This window comes from Amblyomma americanum, chromosome 3, assembly GCF_052857255.1.
Source record: "Amblyomma americanum isolate KBUSLIRL-KWMA chromosome 3, ASM5285725v1, whole genome shotgun sequence".
Taxonomy (NCBI): domain Eukaryota; kingdom Metazoa; phylum Arthropoda; class Arachnida; order Ixodida; family Ixodidae; genus Amblyomma; species Amblyomma americanum.
This window is the reverse complement of record NC_135499.1, coordinates 138,403,094-138,418,739: the sequence shown is the minus strand read 5'-3', so window position 1 is coordinate 138,418,739 and position 15,646 is coordinate 138,403,094. Positions and strand designations below refer to the sequence as shown.

Below are 15,646 nucleotides of genomic sequence, written 5' to 3'. Positions count from 1 at the left end.
GGTGGTGGTAGTGGTTTTTATTAATATAACAGTAAAAAAGGAAGGAAAAGATCGCTACGGAAGCACCTGGGCTGGGGCAGCGGAAATAAAGGATAGCAGGCAGAATGGAGAAATGAAGTGAAAGAGGTGAGGGGACAGGAAGAGAGGATAGGGGAAAATTGAAACTGATGACAGTGCACTGCAATGGTTCAGTTAAGGTAATCTCTTAATAGAACAAACAGATTTACAAGGTGCCGTCATGTTTGTTTTGAGGGCAGTCTTCTGCATATTAAGCCTATGTTCTTTACCTCTGCTCTAGTCATAAAAATGCCCAGATTTTCATGGCTCCTACATATCTGTTCTTATTTTGAAGATCCCCAGAGTGAACATACTGTGCACACTGTATTGAAGGGTAGTAAGTAAACAGCCTCTTTCAATAGAAATTTTTTCAATGTTACTGCTGGATTACTTTTTGGGCATGACCCATACATCCCATACATTCATTGTCTACTCAACTGTACAGGTATCATAATAATTCATGGTGAGGCAGAAAGTGAGTATATAATGACCGATGCATTAAACTCATTCAAATACACGTAAAACTGGCTGCAGTCCATGTGCACAACGCTAAGGCGCCCGTGTGCTGTGCGATGTCAGTGCAGAGCACACGGGCGTTAAAGTGCACAGCACAAGGGGGTTAAAGATCCCCAGGTGGAGCCCTCCACTATGGCACTCTTTCTTCCTTCCTTCTTTCACTCCCTCCTTTATCCCTTCCCTTACTGCACAGTTCAGGTGTCCAACGATATATGAGACAGATACTGCGCCATTTCCTTTCCCCAAAAACCAATTATTATTATTATTATTATTATTACTATTATTATTATCATGTGCATAACAGCCAGCCGATGAAGGCATATTAAACACAACAGCACATGGTTTCCTCTTTAGACTGTGTACTTCTGCGCTTACGTCATGCACATAGTATACGCAGCATGTGCTGGTTTTGTGATGATGCAGTGCGATCAGTGATGTTGCAGCACAAATAAATTAGTGAATAAACAATGCCAGCATCTATGGTGAATATGATGAAAGAGGCAGGCAGTGAAAGAAAACTAAAACTGGAAGTGTCGGTTTGGTTTAGATTATGGAGCTTAACGTCCAAAAGCAGCTTTGGCTATGAAGGACACCGTAGTGGGCAGCTCTGGATAATTTCGACCACCTGGGGTTCTTTAAAGTGCACTGACATTGCACAGTATATGGGCCTCTAGCATTTTGCTTCCATCAAAATGCGACTGCCACAGCCGGGATCGAGCCCGTGTCTTTCGGGTGAGCAGTCGAGCACCATAACCACTGAGCCAGCATAGTAGCTTAAACTGGAAGTATTTAGCGGACGATTTTACCATTATTCTTTGTGCAGTTTCAGGAAACGTACCGTATTTACTCGAATCTAGGCCAACCCCGATTCTAAGCCGACCCCCTGAAGCCCAAGGCCAACAAAAAAAAAAAAATGTATTACCTCGAATGTAGGCCGAACAAAAAAGCGAGGACAGCATTCACAAATTGCAAACAGCATTTATTGAATCTGAACGTGCAGAGCTCATTCAACGTCGTCGTCGCTGCTAGACTCGTTGCTGTGTTCCTTGTCACTGCCACCTTCAAACAGTGCACTACCTTCGGTACCGCCAAGCGCATTAGATATGCTGCACTTTTTAAAGGCATGCACGATCAAAGTACCTGAGATGTTGTACCACGCTGTAGTTACCCAGCCCGCCAGCTGCAATAGCGATGCACGTTTGATGCGGCCCGCTGCCGTTAGCATGTGGTCTTCGTCAGTCAACCAGTCCGTGTAATATTTCCGCAGACGATCCTTGAAAGGTTTGTTGATGCAGACATCAAGTGGCTGCAACTGGCCTGTCATGCCGCCCGGCATGAGAGCGAGGTCTGCGTTCGCTTGGGCGAGCGCAGCCTTCACGTTGTCAGTCAAGTGCCCATGGTAAGAGTCGACGACAAGGAGCGAGTTCTTTGTCAAAAGGGCTCCTGGATGCCGTCGCCCCACAATCTTAACCCACTCTTCCACCATCGCACCCGTCATCCACCCGTTCTCATTTGCCCGCACAATGAGATTTCTTGGGAAAGTTTCTCGAGCAGGCAGTGTCTTCCTTTTAAATATCATATAAAGAGAGAGTTTATGTCCATCAGCTGTGCAGCACAGCATCAAAGTTGCGCGCTGCTTCTCGTAGCCCACAGAGTGCACCTTCGCCTCCTTGGCACCCTTTTCATTCACGGTGTATGCCACTGGCATATCAAAATACACAGCTGTCTGGTCGACGTTGCTGATTTGCCCAAGGTTGTAGCCTGCCGCTTCTCTCTTTCGCAGCACGTAGCGCTGAAAAGCTATCAGCTTTTCTTAGAAATCGCTTGGCAGCTTCTGGGTGATTGAAGTGCAACGTCGCAGGCTGAAGCCGAAGCGCTTCATGAATTTCTGAAGCCAGCCCCGGCTGGCTTTGAAATCCTTTGGCGTTACGCCTTGCTCCCTCGAAAGTTCCCTAGCTTTCGCTTGGAGCAGTTCTGTTGTCACTGGAAAGGCAGCTGCTCTCTGCGTCCGAACAAAGTCGGCCAAAACTGTCTACACTTTGTGGTGACGGCCTTTCTTTGGTCCGCTAAATGCCATCCTCGTTGCGGCGCACGCCAAAAGCTGCTGTCGCTGTCTCCTCCTACGACGGACATTTTTCTCGTCGACGCCGAAGTCCTGCCTGGCTTGAAGGTTCGACGATGCCTCTGTGGCTATCACAACTTTTCGCTTGAAAGCGGCATTGTAGTGGCATCTCCTGCTTGGTGCCATCGCGATAACACCACGCCGCACACCGATACGGCCGACACGACACAGGTCAAAATGGCGACCTCGCTTGTGTACGGTTGGCTACTGGCACGGCTAGTAGCGGCTGCGACACTGACTTTTCTAGATGGCACTAGCCATGCACCATATTTAGCAGTTTCAATGAAAAACTGGCGCGTTTTTTAATATCCTTGAATCTAAGCCGACCCTAGAGTTTGAAATATGATTATTTGAAAAAAGCTATCGGCCTAGAATCGAATAAATATGGTACCTCACTCATTACGACCAATACATTATGCAAACTACTGTGTACCTGATAACACTAAGGCTAGGAACAGAGACATAGGTAAATATTAAATATGGCACATTAAACAGAAAGCTGCCATAAAATTAAACTACAATGTTACATATTTAATTAACTATTTAAACTAACAAAATGCTTCCTCCTTACACTTGGTGTGGCCAAAATAGATGCTGAGGTGCCTGTCAATTCTCAATACTGGAGACATTGTGACACGTGCAACAAAGAATTTCGCACCAGGCATGAAATTCCACAAGCATGACAATGAAATTTCACAGCCTTAAAGCTTGCAAATACAATTTTGCATTATGATATAAAAACAACCAATGACAACAAATGACAAACAAAACAAAATAAAGAAAAACAACAATTTTAATAATTAAAAACCTAAGATTTTTTTTTCTTTTTGAGTATGTACCATGGACTGCATATTGCTCTCTTGGTGGCGTTCCATTCAGAAAATTTCATGTTGGCATGTTGTTCTGATGTCAGGCTGTGCAGTAAATATGTAGCAGCGATGACAAGTTGGCTGTCTAGTCAGGGCAGAGAAGTTCATCATTCGTCTTCATTTCCAACGGAGTGTACTCAGGATCTAGAACAAGCAATTCATCATTAAATCTTAACTATGTGCATGGTGATGAGGAATCCCCTGTTAGGCAGTGCTGCCTGAAACAGAGGCGGTAAATTTAAGACTTTTCTTGTTCACCAGCCAACATAAATGCATGATGCCTAGGACTCATTTGCATAGACAGCATGTTACCTGAGCACCTCAGTATCTCAGCACCTAAGCAAGCATTAACAGCCCAGTATTAAGGACAACACTGCCTGAGAATTTGGCCAATCAGTTTGCATGCATGATTCCATTCTAATCATGGAGTAGTAAAAAAGGACAAAGCATATACAGTATTTACACGAATGTAAGTCGACCTATTTTTCAAAATTTGAAAATCCGAAGTGGGAGGGTCGACTTAGAATCAAAACGCAAACATGGCACTTTAAGTAAAGGCGAGACAAACGAGATATCGGGCATTTTTGCTGCGTGGCTCCATCGCATCGCTATTGGTGCTGGCCTTGAGCAGCTGCTATGTCAACGTGCAGAACTGGCATTCCCCTCCCCCCGCGGGTGGCAGCCGATGGCGGCTATTGATAAGCAGCAAACTGGCGCCCCACACTCGCCACACGTGGCTGCTGATAAGCGGCAGCGGCCCGATAACGCAATCGCGTTCTACGGGAAGCTCAAGCGTCCAACACGTTTTCTTTTTACTTTCAAATGCGTGCTCAAGGGAGCGTTGATGGCTGATGGAAGGGCCGCTGTTCCAATAGAGGCGGCGCCCCCACTCGGGACGGCAGCGGCGCCAGGGAGTGTCGATAGCCGACGGAAGAGCCGACGCCATTCACGCGTAGTTTCTCCTTTTCTCTGGCGCATTTGACTACTGCCGGCCCGAGAACGCAATCGCGTTCTACGGAAAGCTCAAGAGTACAACACGTTTTTTTTTTTTACTTTAAAATGTGCGCTCAGCGCTCATGGGAGCGTTGATAGTTGATGGAAAGGCTGCTGTTCCAATCGAGGCAGCGCCCTCACTTGGAACGGCAGCGGCGCCGGGGAGTGTCGGTAGCCGACGGAAGAGCCGACGCCATTCACGTTAGTTTCTCTTTGGCTCTGACACATTTGACTACTGCCGGCCGCGTTTCACAAGCTTTAATGTAGTGCTTCGTCACTAGTCATTTGTGCTCCATGTCCGGTAAGCGACCGGCGCTCGTTCATGGCTGCATACAAGATGGTTGTCATTCTTTACGCCGAAGAAACGAACAGCTGCGCGCCGGGCCACAAGTTTGACAGTCGCAACGGGTGGTACAGGTGTGGCAGTTTCAGTGAGGAAAATTTTCAGCTGTTCCACGCGATGTCGTGATGTGGCTGTTTGCGAAGTGCGAGATTTCGCTGGACGACGACGTTAAAACGACGTGTTGTGGGACCGCAGCAGCGATCACGATGGCAGCGCTAGTGAGGACGATGGCACAAGTGTGGACGAGTAGTCTAGTGACTAGAACATTTTCGTTTCGGAATGTGCCCCCGGGCACGGCCGCGCGCGGCAGCCGATAGCGGCTGGCGATAAACAGCGGCCGCTGGGTAATGCTATCGCGCTTCAACTCTTCAAGGCCAAGCTTAAACAACCTCGAAGTTTGCTTTTTCCGGCAATGTGATTGGGGGGGGGGGGGTCGACTTACATTTGAGTCGACTTAAATCGTGTAAATACGGTAAGCTCTTATGACTAACTCAGTTGCTTGGGGAGAGAGAGGATGAGGATGCAGTAAAGACAAGCTCAATCTGATTAGGATTAAGCTTGTGGCTGAAGTGCTTTTATAGGTCGTATGCTATAGGAGATACTACAGGTTTCTGCAAAATGCTCACAGGTACCCATGCATCATTGCTGCTCATTGCAACCATTTTTTTCTACTTTCTCTTTCATGAGGGGAGAGTAGCAGGCCAAAGGATCACTGTCTCAGGCTGACTACCCTTCTACCATAGTCTAATTAATCTATCAGTGCCCTACACTGCTATGCATGTTATGCTAAATTCAGACATGAAAATCAGAAAAGCTCTTGGCACCGTTGAAAGAACAGGCAGAAAAATAAAATAAATTGTGTGCACTGATGCAATAGTGTGCTTCGTTGCTAAAAAGGCACCCATAAATGTTACATACGAGGGAGGGCAGCATCATGCAGCAACCGATTACCATCATCAAGCACCAGCAATGATCTGTTCGCATAGCGATTTAGTAAGAATCCATACTCCAAGCATGCAAATGCTTGGATTATCATTCTTGGCATGCATTTTTTTGTGCCACCATTTGCCAGCATGAGAGCAGGTCTGTGCCTTGCTGACAGAGAGACAGAAAGTGAAAATACTGTGACTGGAACACTGAGCCCAATACGTATTATGAAGCCTGGACAATTTGACGAACTCAAGCAAAGCTTCCGGGTAGGTGCAGAGAAGCTGGGGTGGTGAAGTGAGCTAGTTTTCACACAGAAAAGAGTGGTTCCAAAAATAGGATTTGAGACAGAGTCAGCAATGGAGACTTGACTGTGTGGACATTCAAATAGTTTATAAGCGTTATCAGGGTGTCCTCTGCAGCATTTGCAGTGGTGGTGGTTGGGTTTACCCTGTATATAGTGCATGTAGTGGTCAGTGAGGAGGAAGTAGAATGGAGCACTGTGCCAACATGTGCTGTTCTGGTGCGATAAGTAAGGGCAGGTTAGTGGCAAGATGCACTGGCTGAGTCGAGGCTCTTTGAGGATTACATTCGCCTCAATGTGACGCTTCGGTATGTCTGAGGGTCGCATACATCAAGCCACGGGAGGAATAAAGTTGGATTAGTGTCACAAGTCGACACATATGCCAGTTAATTTCCTGAAACTGCTAAGTTATCCAGAGTCTACTGGATGGTGACCCTGCAGTGTGAATTAATCTCGAAGTGCTTTTCAATTGCTTTGTGCTGGCAAGAGGAAAGAATGGGGTCACATGCGGCTCTGAATACACCCTAGCTATCTGTATTCTTGAGTATGGGAAAGGATCAGAAGAAGTGCCTCATCTTGGGCTGGCGGCTACAAGAGGGTGCGAATGACAGAGGAGAGCTGTGCAAATATTGGCAGTGCTCTGACAGCACTCACCTTTCCTGCGCTTGAGCCGCACGATGAGGGTAATGATGAGGAAGGAGAGGATGGGGATGGCCAGCAGGGCAACCACCACCATGGAGAAGCCAAAGTTGTCCTCCTCGTCATCCTCCTTCGAGGTGGGCAACTTGTTGGGGCCGGCCTCGCTCCGGGGACCCGGTGTCGTCGTGCTTGGCGCCGTTGGCGGAGGCACATCGTCCAGGACCTTCTTGCCGCTCCTGTGCACCTCTGCAACAGATGCAATGCACAGCACTGTGAGGTACTGGCAATATAAGTTCTGGAATGGCATTTGCAAGCACAAAACAGTTGAAGATGAGATCTCCCGGCCCTTGAGAAGTGAATTTAAATTAGCTACAGCCTACTGGTTAGGTAGAACCAAAACTAAGCCGAATTTGATAAGAAATTTATCAGGCACTGGCATTCATCATGCTCAAAGCATTGCACACTAATCACTACCATCGTTGCTCCACCTGTACCGCAGTCAAAGCATTCAGCTCTTTGTTTGACTTTCCATATGTGTGACACCAAAGAAGTTGCTCTTACAAATATAAATTGAAATTGCTTGCCTAACGATTCAGCCTACAAGACATCAGTCTTGGAATATGGAGGTTAACAATTAGATATCTGGCTTGACTAGTGTGTGCACACTTTTCTTTGCTTCATCATCACATGAATGGTGGAAAATTGCGTTTAGGGAAGACCATGAAGCTCCACTGATTACAACTACATATGTACAGGTGTTTCAGGCTAGTTTGTGAGCCTTAAGCATGCGCATAGCCAAGTAAACAGGCTTGGGTAACAATTCTGAGAAGGCCAAAGAAGACAGAAGGGAATCTGCAAGTAGCGAACTGTAGTCGCTTGTAATAAACTTGTCATTCAAGCATTAGTTGAAAGAGCCAAGAAATGGCACCCTGCCATTTTTTTACTCACCTCGGACAAACCGCCACAGCCGGTTGGGACCTATCTCGCCCACATAAACTTGTTCTATGTCCTTGGAACACGCAATGTCGTGAGGGGCCACAAAAGACTGGAAGAGGAGAAGAAAATGCAGAGCCATTCTGTTTACTGCTATGAATAACACTTGAAATAAAAAGAAAAAAAAAGGCAAGAGACTTTGCCCACACTGATCTAACCCATTGTGATGGCTGATGAGTAAAATGGTGCCGCACTACTAAGAAAGGACCGCAAACACACACACAAAAAGAATGCTTTGTAGCATTGACCCTTTCTTCACTTATGCTAACTAGTGTTTCGCTTCCCTAACCATATTAGAGTCGCTAAGCAAGAACAATAAATGACCTAGCCGGAGCTAGGTCAGCTAAGTAGAGAGCTAGGAGCTTGAAGATGGAGCTTCAAGACTCAGCTTGGTACCCCAAAGCCTAATCACAAAAGTGAATGCCAGCGAAGTATTTGCTGAGGATATGTTGGCTGTTCTGGCTCCTTATCCCTATCCTCATCTTCCTGTTTCGGGCATGCTGTAAGGCGGGCACTGCACATTTATCCCTCGTGATGTGTTCATCTTCAAACTACGCCTTGTCCGATTGCATGCCCTTGTCGACAACTGTGCCGTGGTGTGTGCAGCCTAACAGTGACAGCATGGCATTGGTAGATACGCGGAGAAATGTGACTGCACACAAGCGCGAGGACATGCACAAAACTGCAAATTAATTAAGAAGTATAATTCTTTTTTTCTGGACACATGAACAATCTCGGTAAGGTCTGCAAGATTGGACAACGATATCTGCGGGACATAGCTGCAATGCAATAGGGAACTGTGAAAATCGCGTCGAAACAATGAAAGCTGCCAAAGCTGACTGGGTTACGAAAATAACCGTTAGTTATGGACTACATAGCTTAATTTGCAATTGTTCCAGGCTGACTTCGTGACAACAAAGTTTCGGCTTCAGGGAAATCTTTCTGGAGGCCCTGTGAATTTCACTGCAGCAGGGTTTGATCATGTTACTTTTCACTCATTCTTGCAGCGAAGGCCTTGTCTAATTTCCCTTTAGAATAGAATCACCACAGCTACAGTAACAAAGCTAGCCTACACGTTGCAAAAACATGTGGAAGAGTCCTGTACAGAATAAGGGGAGGGTTTTGAAGGTCAGTCATCTCACAAATTTACAGCAGTTTCTGAGCTTTCATTACTCTTTCACTCAAGCTGTACAAAAAAAAAAAAAACAGCAGTGGAAGAGAGCACGAAGACTGTGAAGCGTTTTTTTGCATTAATTCTTTTGTATGAACTCTTTTGCATAAATTCTTCTGTGCAAACTCGTTTGTACGAACTTAGCAGCCGTGGATGGCTCAGTAAGCTAGTACACTAAATGCTTCAATATAAAGGAAAAATTTAGAGCAAATCCGTTCAATGTACTTTTCAAGCAAGAGCATGGTACTACACAGCTACATACCCCGCTAGGAGGGCCCATAGAGGCCAGTAGCTGCCTTGAAGTCAGGTTGAAAAGGAAGGCCCTGGAGGGATTGGAGATAATACGGGGACCCGATACGGCCAGGAGCATGCCTCCGCTGTAGGCAACCGAGTACACCTTGCCTTGGAACACCTCCAAGGCCAGCTGCAGCATATGGGTGCAAGTTAGAAGTCGGTGCCGCTCAGACGATTCACACGGCCACCACAAGGCGCTGAGCCAAGGGCGACATCTTAATGAATCAGAAGACCCTTTTTAAGCAGCACTAGTCCTTGCAAGTGTAATTCAGCATAGCTAGGTTCTTCTTGATTTTCCAACACAATGTGGGCTAGCAGTTATGGTGAATTGTCATCTTCGCCAGCTATGCACACACCTAGGAAATGTGTTGTCAGAGGCAGACACGTTGTATGTAAAGAGTATTCCTACTTGTGCTCACATTTTACTAGAAGTCTCCTCTGTACTGACAATGCCAAATGAATGAGGGGTGTGAAGGAAGCCTCAGCCCGCTAGCCAATGTTTTGACAAGAGAACTTGTCATTGCCCAGGTGAAGACAAGTACTCTTGTTGAAATGTTGGCTAGCTGATATAGGCTCCCCAATCGCCTCTTGTTCATTTTGCGTTGTCAAGCATTCTATCTTCCCTGCTGTCTCTCTGCCACGGATGCTCTATACCGAGGCACCCTAAACAAGACAAATCTTTTCAGAAAGAAATAATACTGCAAATACTAATGAGTGTAAGAAGTCTTGCCTTGCTTTCTGTGCTTAAAATGCAACAGCTTCATTTGAATATCAATTTTCTGTGTCAAATACAAACCGAATAACAAATGTATTCGATTTGCATTCGGAATTTATAATATTTTCACACCGCTAATAAAAACGCATCTTTCATTCACACGGCAAACAGTGCACGCCATTTTAAAATAACTTTGGAGACGCAAATAAAAAAAGTGGGAAGTGATTCTATTACATTCATAACTGTAATGCACAAGTACAAAATAGCTGCTTTATGGATACAAGCAATCACACAGACACATACGGTATATAGATGCGTGAGGCACACACAGCATGCAGTGTAAGCATGCTGCGTTGCTGCTGCATCTCGACATATTTTGTGTTTTCGCTCATGCCAGTGCTCTTTTCTGAGAAGCTTGAACTTTTTAAATCCTTATGTGTTCTTGTTGTTAGGCAAACACATTGCCACAGGCAAATATGGCTACACAAGGTTTACACAATTGTGAAACTTTTTTTCTCACACATATTTGTCTAAAAGCCACATAGGTGGCAGTTGAGAATGTGAGTTGGTAAAGCTGGCCTGAATCACACATTACAAAGATGCAAAGACTGCACCTTTTGTTCATTCATATGCTGTGGTGCTCACCTGGAACTTAAAGCTGCCGTCCAGAATATCAAAGCACTGCACACGGCCATTTTCTCTGTCAGCCACGCAGAACAACCCCTCCGTCTCAGCCAAAATGATCTTGTGAGGGATAGCAAAGCTTCCAGGTGGGGCAGTCACTGAAAACCAAGTAACCACGTGTAAGTGGTGAACCCTTTACACTCTACAGAGATGACGTAAAAGCAAAGCACACGATGTGTCTCGAGTTAATAATGCGAAAACAGATTTGAACAAGCAGTGCTCGAGAAACAGCATAAGATATGAATTCCTCTACTTCTTTTAAATTGATGGATGCTTAACAACTTCATAGCACCATGTCAAAAGTTACAGCACAAAAAAAAATCCCCCCTCCCTGCTCCCCCTCCTTTTTTTTTACTGGTGAACTTTACAATTGAAGTCGTGACATTTTTTTTCACCGGGAGAGCCAGGGGATGAAAAAGAGATGCTCACCAAAAGAGGTAGCAAAAGCTCCATCTTCACCAATTTGGCGAAGAAATCTGCCTCCCTTGTCAAAGTGCACCACACGGGAGTTGCAGTACCTTTGGGTAGGGGGGAAGAACAGATAAAGCAATCATCAGCACCACTTAAAGCCATGTGTGCCAAGGCTAATCAAATGGTACGGTGCACCAGAAAATTGAGGATTTCTATTTCTCTAAAAATTAAATGTCCCGATCACTTAGCTTTGGCTCCACAACCTCTGTTTTCTACCCGATATACCTGTGAAACTTCGCTGCTGCAGTCTGGTATATCACTCTCTCCTACTTCAGCGTGCTGCTTGCATGCTCTGAACAAACCTGGCACACAACACACATTGCGTCATTCTAGAAAAGGGTTTTTTCTTTTAGCCTCGGGGAACCCCAATGGTTTTCAAGAGATGCTGAGGAACCCTGCACGTTTTGGCTTCCATGCCGTTCAGCCCGACACGCATGAAAAAGGAACATGCAGACAGACGGCACTTAAAAGAAATGCTCACTCTCAATATAGTAATGACTGGCTGTACAGTGCAACAGTCTGCAATGAACAATTACAGTGTGATTAGTGCCACAACAAAGTAGGTAAATAAAATCAGAGGTTTGAGGCAGGCACAGATTTAGGCGCTTGGGGAACTGCAAAAGGTACTCGCAGGGTTCCACAGAACCTATTAGCCTGAGAACCAGTGTTTTAAAAGCTGAAAGTAATTCACCTTGCCAAGTTGCTAGCTCGTCAAAAGTTGTCTACATACACCCCTGTTCTAGCTACAGCAGCAAAACACACCCACAGTGTACTATATCTTATTAATAGACCACTGCAGCAATCAGAGAAGAGTGACTTGCCCGTCGGCCACATAGAAGTCCCCACCACTTGCAACGCCTACACTGGTTGGCTTGCAGAAGTGCTGTTTGCCACCTCCTGGCTGGAAGCGTTCCCCAAGAGTCAACAAAGGAATCTTGGCCCCACCAGGAGGGTACTTGTGGACCTGCAGCATATCCAAGGAATGTCAGCCACGATGTGCCATGCTTGGGCATGACACCAAAGGTAGGAACATTCAATGATAGGGAGGAAGTGCTAAATACCGCGGATGAGAAGCTAACACTAAAAAAACTGAGGAGACACTTAAGCTCTGCCTTGAGGGCATGACGTGATAGTGTTAATGGGTCCCCTCAGCAGCCTGGGGTCCTTTTGCATATCGTTTCGCAAACATGGATACTGTTCCGCTCAGGCCACTGGAGTTCTCGAATGAGGACCCCACCTATCTGACTGTCAAGCAACTCTCAAGACCAATTTCTGAATAAAGTTTATACTCTCTCTTTTTCTTTCACCATCACATAATGCTTAACCTACCTTTAAGAGTACAATGCAATAGCATTAAAGATCGTTCCAATGCAACTACTCCTTCTCTGTTGCCTAGGTTCCGCCTACATGCCCATATATGCAGAATTGGTCATTCTTTACCTTACACTAATAGATTGTGGGTAGTGCTCATACCACCCCTGAGGCAGTGGTGGAGTGGTTAAGCGATGCACTTGACCAGAGCCAGGTTTCTTTACTGAGCAACCACTTGCGATCAATGATTAACTGCCACCTACCACGGTGGGCAGGTTGTGATGATGTCACATAGCCATGCGACATAGGTGGCAGGTGAGCAACCTGCTTTTTCATTCATAATGCCAGCACCGGATTTTCTGCAGGATGGAAGTCTGAACGCTATCGCGTAAAAAAAAAAAGAAGCTAAATCCTTTGCTCTGATGACCACCGCAAACTGGTACTGAGCCCACAGCCTTACACTCAGCAGCAGAATACCATTGCTACTCAGGGACACTGGCAGATAGAGGACTGCCAGCCTGATAAGGTAATTAAAGACATTGTAACTAAAACATCCTTCCATCATTCTTAACCTGTAACGGTTGCCTGATTGGCTTTCGGAGCTGACTTAGTACCTCCTACTGCAATCGTTTACGAGTAGGCCACCTTTGGAATGCAGACAATTTAGGAATATTCTTTTCAGCAAGGTCTTATCCTAGCACATACCATCAACCTTGTTAAAAAGGATGCTCATGACAATAATCCTTCACGGGCTCTTGTTACCATCTTAACTAGGTATACTAAACAACGGGTGATTGCTGCTCAGTTAACAGAGTAACGAGACGCGTACTGTAAAAACCCGCATATAATACGAGGTTTTTTCCCATAATAAGCGTCCTAAATTTCCGCCTCATACTATTTGCGGATATGAACAAAAATTTACGAAGTTGCTCGAAGTTTTGGTTTCGTTATTATGGCGTGGCTACGGCTTGGATTCGTTACTCTCGACAAACGACGTCACGATGTCGTTTCTTTGTTGTTGATCCTTTGCGTGTGCCGGGGGCTGTGGTGTGCCGTGTGCCTGTTGACAACGCACGTGCTCACATGTAAGCCGCGCTGCGTGAAGTGGATGTTTGTTTGGGAGCAAGATGTCAGGGTCTCGAAAACAGCACTCGGATGCTTTCAAGCGAGAAGTGATTTTAGCTGCGGAGAACATCGGCAACAGTGTGGCCGGAAGGCAGTTTGGTGTCGTCGAGGGAAGCATTCATGGATGGCGACGACAGAACGAAGCCCTTTTCGCATGCAGCGGAACGCGACGAAGCTTTCGCGGCCTGAGTAATGGCACATTCCCAGAAAATGAACTTGGCCTGACGGAGTTCGTACAGCAACAGCGAGCCGGGCATCTAGCTATGAGCGTGGAGCTTATGCAGGCAAAAGCTAGAGAGCTTGCAAAAGAAAAAGGAATACCGCGGTCTGCCTTCAAAGCTAGCAAGCACCGGATCCATCGCTACATGTGGCGTGCTGGCTTTTCACTACGCCGGCGGACCTCGATTTCACAGAAGCTGCCTGAAGTGTTGAAAGAGCTGCTTGCGAGTTTTCAGAGCCATGTTATTTCTTTGCGCAAGTCAAAGAACTTTCTGTTGGGCCAAATAGCCAATGCCGATCGGACGCCGGTTTACCTGGACATGCCATCACCACTCAACGTGCACGAGAAGTGGTCTAAACAAGTTAGCATCCGGGCCACTGGCAACGAGAAGACGCAAGTTACAGTCACGTCATAGTGCACAGCAGATGGCCGCAAGCTCCCCCCTTTCATGATCTTCAAGAGGAAAACAATGCCGAAAAGTGAGGTGCTGCTGAAAAATGTCATCGTGAGATGCCATGAGAAAGGGTGGATGAATGAGGATCTAGTCTTGGACTGGGTAAAGTCCGTGTGCTGTAGGCGACCTGGTGCACTGTTGTCTCTGCCATCCATCCTTGTGCTACATGCGTTTTGTTTCCATTTGGCCGACTCGGTCAAGAGGCTGCTATGCGACTGTTGCATTGAACTCATTGTGATTTCGGGTGGGATGATGTCACAACTACAGCCCCTTGATGTTTGTGTAAACAGACCCTTCAAGGACGCAGTCAAGCGGTGCTACACAGAGTGGATGTGCTCAGGCGAGCCTGCAGTGACGCCAACCGGACGGCTGAAGCGGGTTTTGACAGCCACGCTGTGCAAATGGATCGTGGATGTGTGGGCGGCCATCCCAGAAGATCTTGTGTGTCGTTCTTTTAAGAGGTGCGGCATCTCGAACGTCCTCGATGGCACGGAAGGTGTGTACATTTGGGATGACTTGCCGGACAAAGAAATGTCCAAAGAAAGCGCTGGGGAAGAGGAAAGTGATTGAACTGAAGTGCGGGATGCGATTTGAATAAATGTCTTCTCTGAGCTTTCGTCACTCCTATTACACGTGGGTAAAACTTTTTTTTTTCCCATTTCGCGTCTCTAAAACTTCACCTCGTATTATGTTTGGGCTCGTATTATACGCGGGTTTTTACGGTATATAAAAAAGTATATGTGATCTATGCAATGCTGTGTCTCCACTTTCATTGAAAGCACAGGTATACTGGTATACTATGGCTCAGTTGTTACTGCGATGAATTTGCTACCACAAGCAGCCTCCAACAGTGCACTCACCTGGTGCAGTGCGACATCTGTGATCCATATGAAACCATCTCTGTCAACTGTAAGGCCATGAGGCATAAAGAATCTGAATGGCAAAGTGAAAAAAAAAAAAAGAAAATGAGTGGTGCACGGTGTGCATGAAATGCAAGCAACAAAAAAGTTGCATATCCAGCTAGAAGGCTTTATGAACCCAATATGCATACAAACTGCAAAATAATAGGTGAACATTTTCATGAGTAAGGCCTCCAACTTTCTGCAGCAGAATATTTTAAACTCTGTGAATGGAGAAGAATCCACGAAATTCCGTGGGAGACATCAAATCGCCCTTCAGAAAGCACCTCATGTCAGGGACTCCGGAACTTTTTTTTTTTTTTGAGTGTGGAGTGGGAGGGCAAGATTTCTAATGTGTTTTGAAATTTATTTATTTATTTATTCTATGTTTCATTTACATATTAATTTTTTAAATTCTTGTCAACATTTTTCTTCATTTGCACTGTTCAAAGGTGTATTTGTTAGTTCATATAAAACACGAATCAAAATGGGTAGCTTTATAAAGATGTAGAAAGGAGTGCTTGGCTGCAATGAAAAAG

General features: G+C 45.8%; 1 protein-coding gene across 2 annotated transcripts in view; it reads right to left on the bottom strand.

The window, feature by feature from the left end:
• Pal1 (Peptidyl-alpha-hydroxyglycine-alpha-amidating lyase 1) overlaps positions 1–15,646 on the bottom strand; it is a 40,291-nt gene that overhangs the window by 8,574 nt on the left and 16,071 nt on the right. The window contains exons 15-22 of one of the 2 annotated variants that reach the window (XM_077657985.1): positions 15,069–15,141; positions 11,920–12,062; positions 11,057–11,145; positions 10,589–10,725; positions 9,197–9,358; positions 7,719–7,815; positions 6,786–7,016; positions 3,471–3,708 (exon numbers count right to left, since the gene is read on the bottom strand). In XM_077657985.1, the coding sequence (XP_077514111.1) occupies positions 3,650–3,708; positions 6,786–7,016; positions 7,719–7,815; positions 9,197–9,358; positions 10,589–10,725; positions 11,057–11,145; positions 11,920–12,062; positions 15,069–15,141 (991 nt within the window). In that variant the 3' untranslated portion in view covers positions 3,471–3,649. Of the gene's footprint in view, positions 1–3,470; positions 3,709–6,785; positions 7,017–7,718; positions 7,816–9,196; positions 9,359–10,588; positions 10,726–11,056; positions 11,146–11,919; positions 12,063–15,068; positions 15,142–15,646 lie in introns of those variants that run through there. The other variant, XM_077657984.1, reaches the window with a different exon arrangement.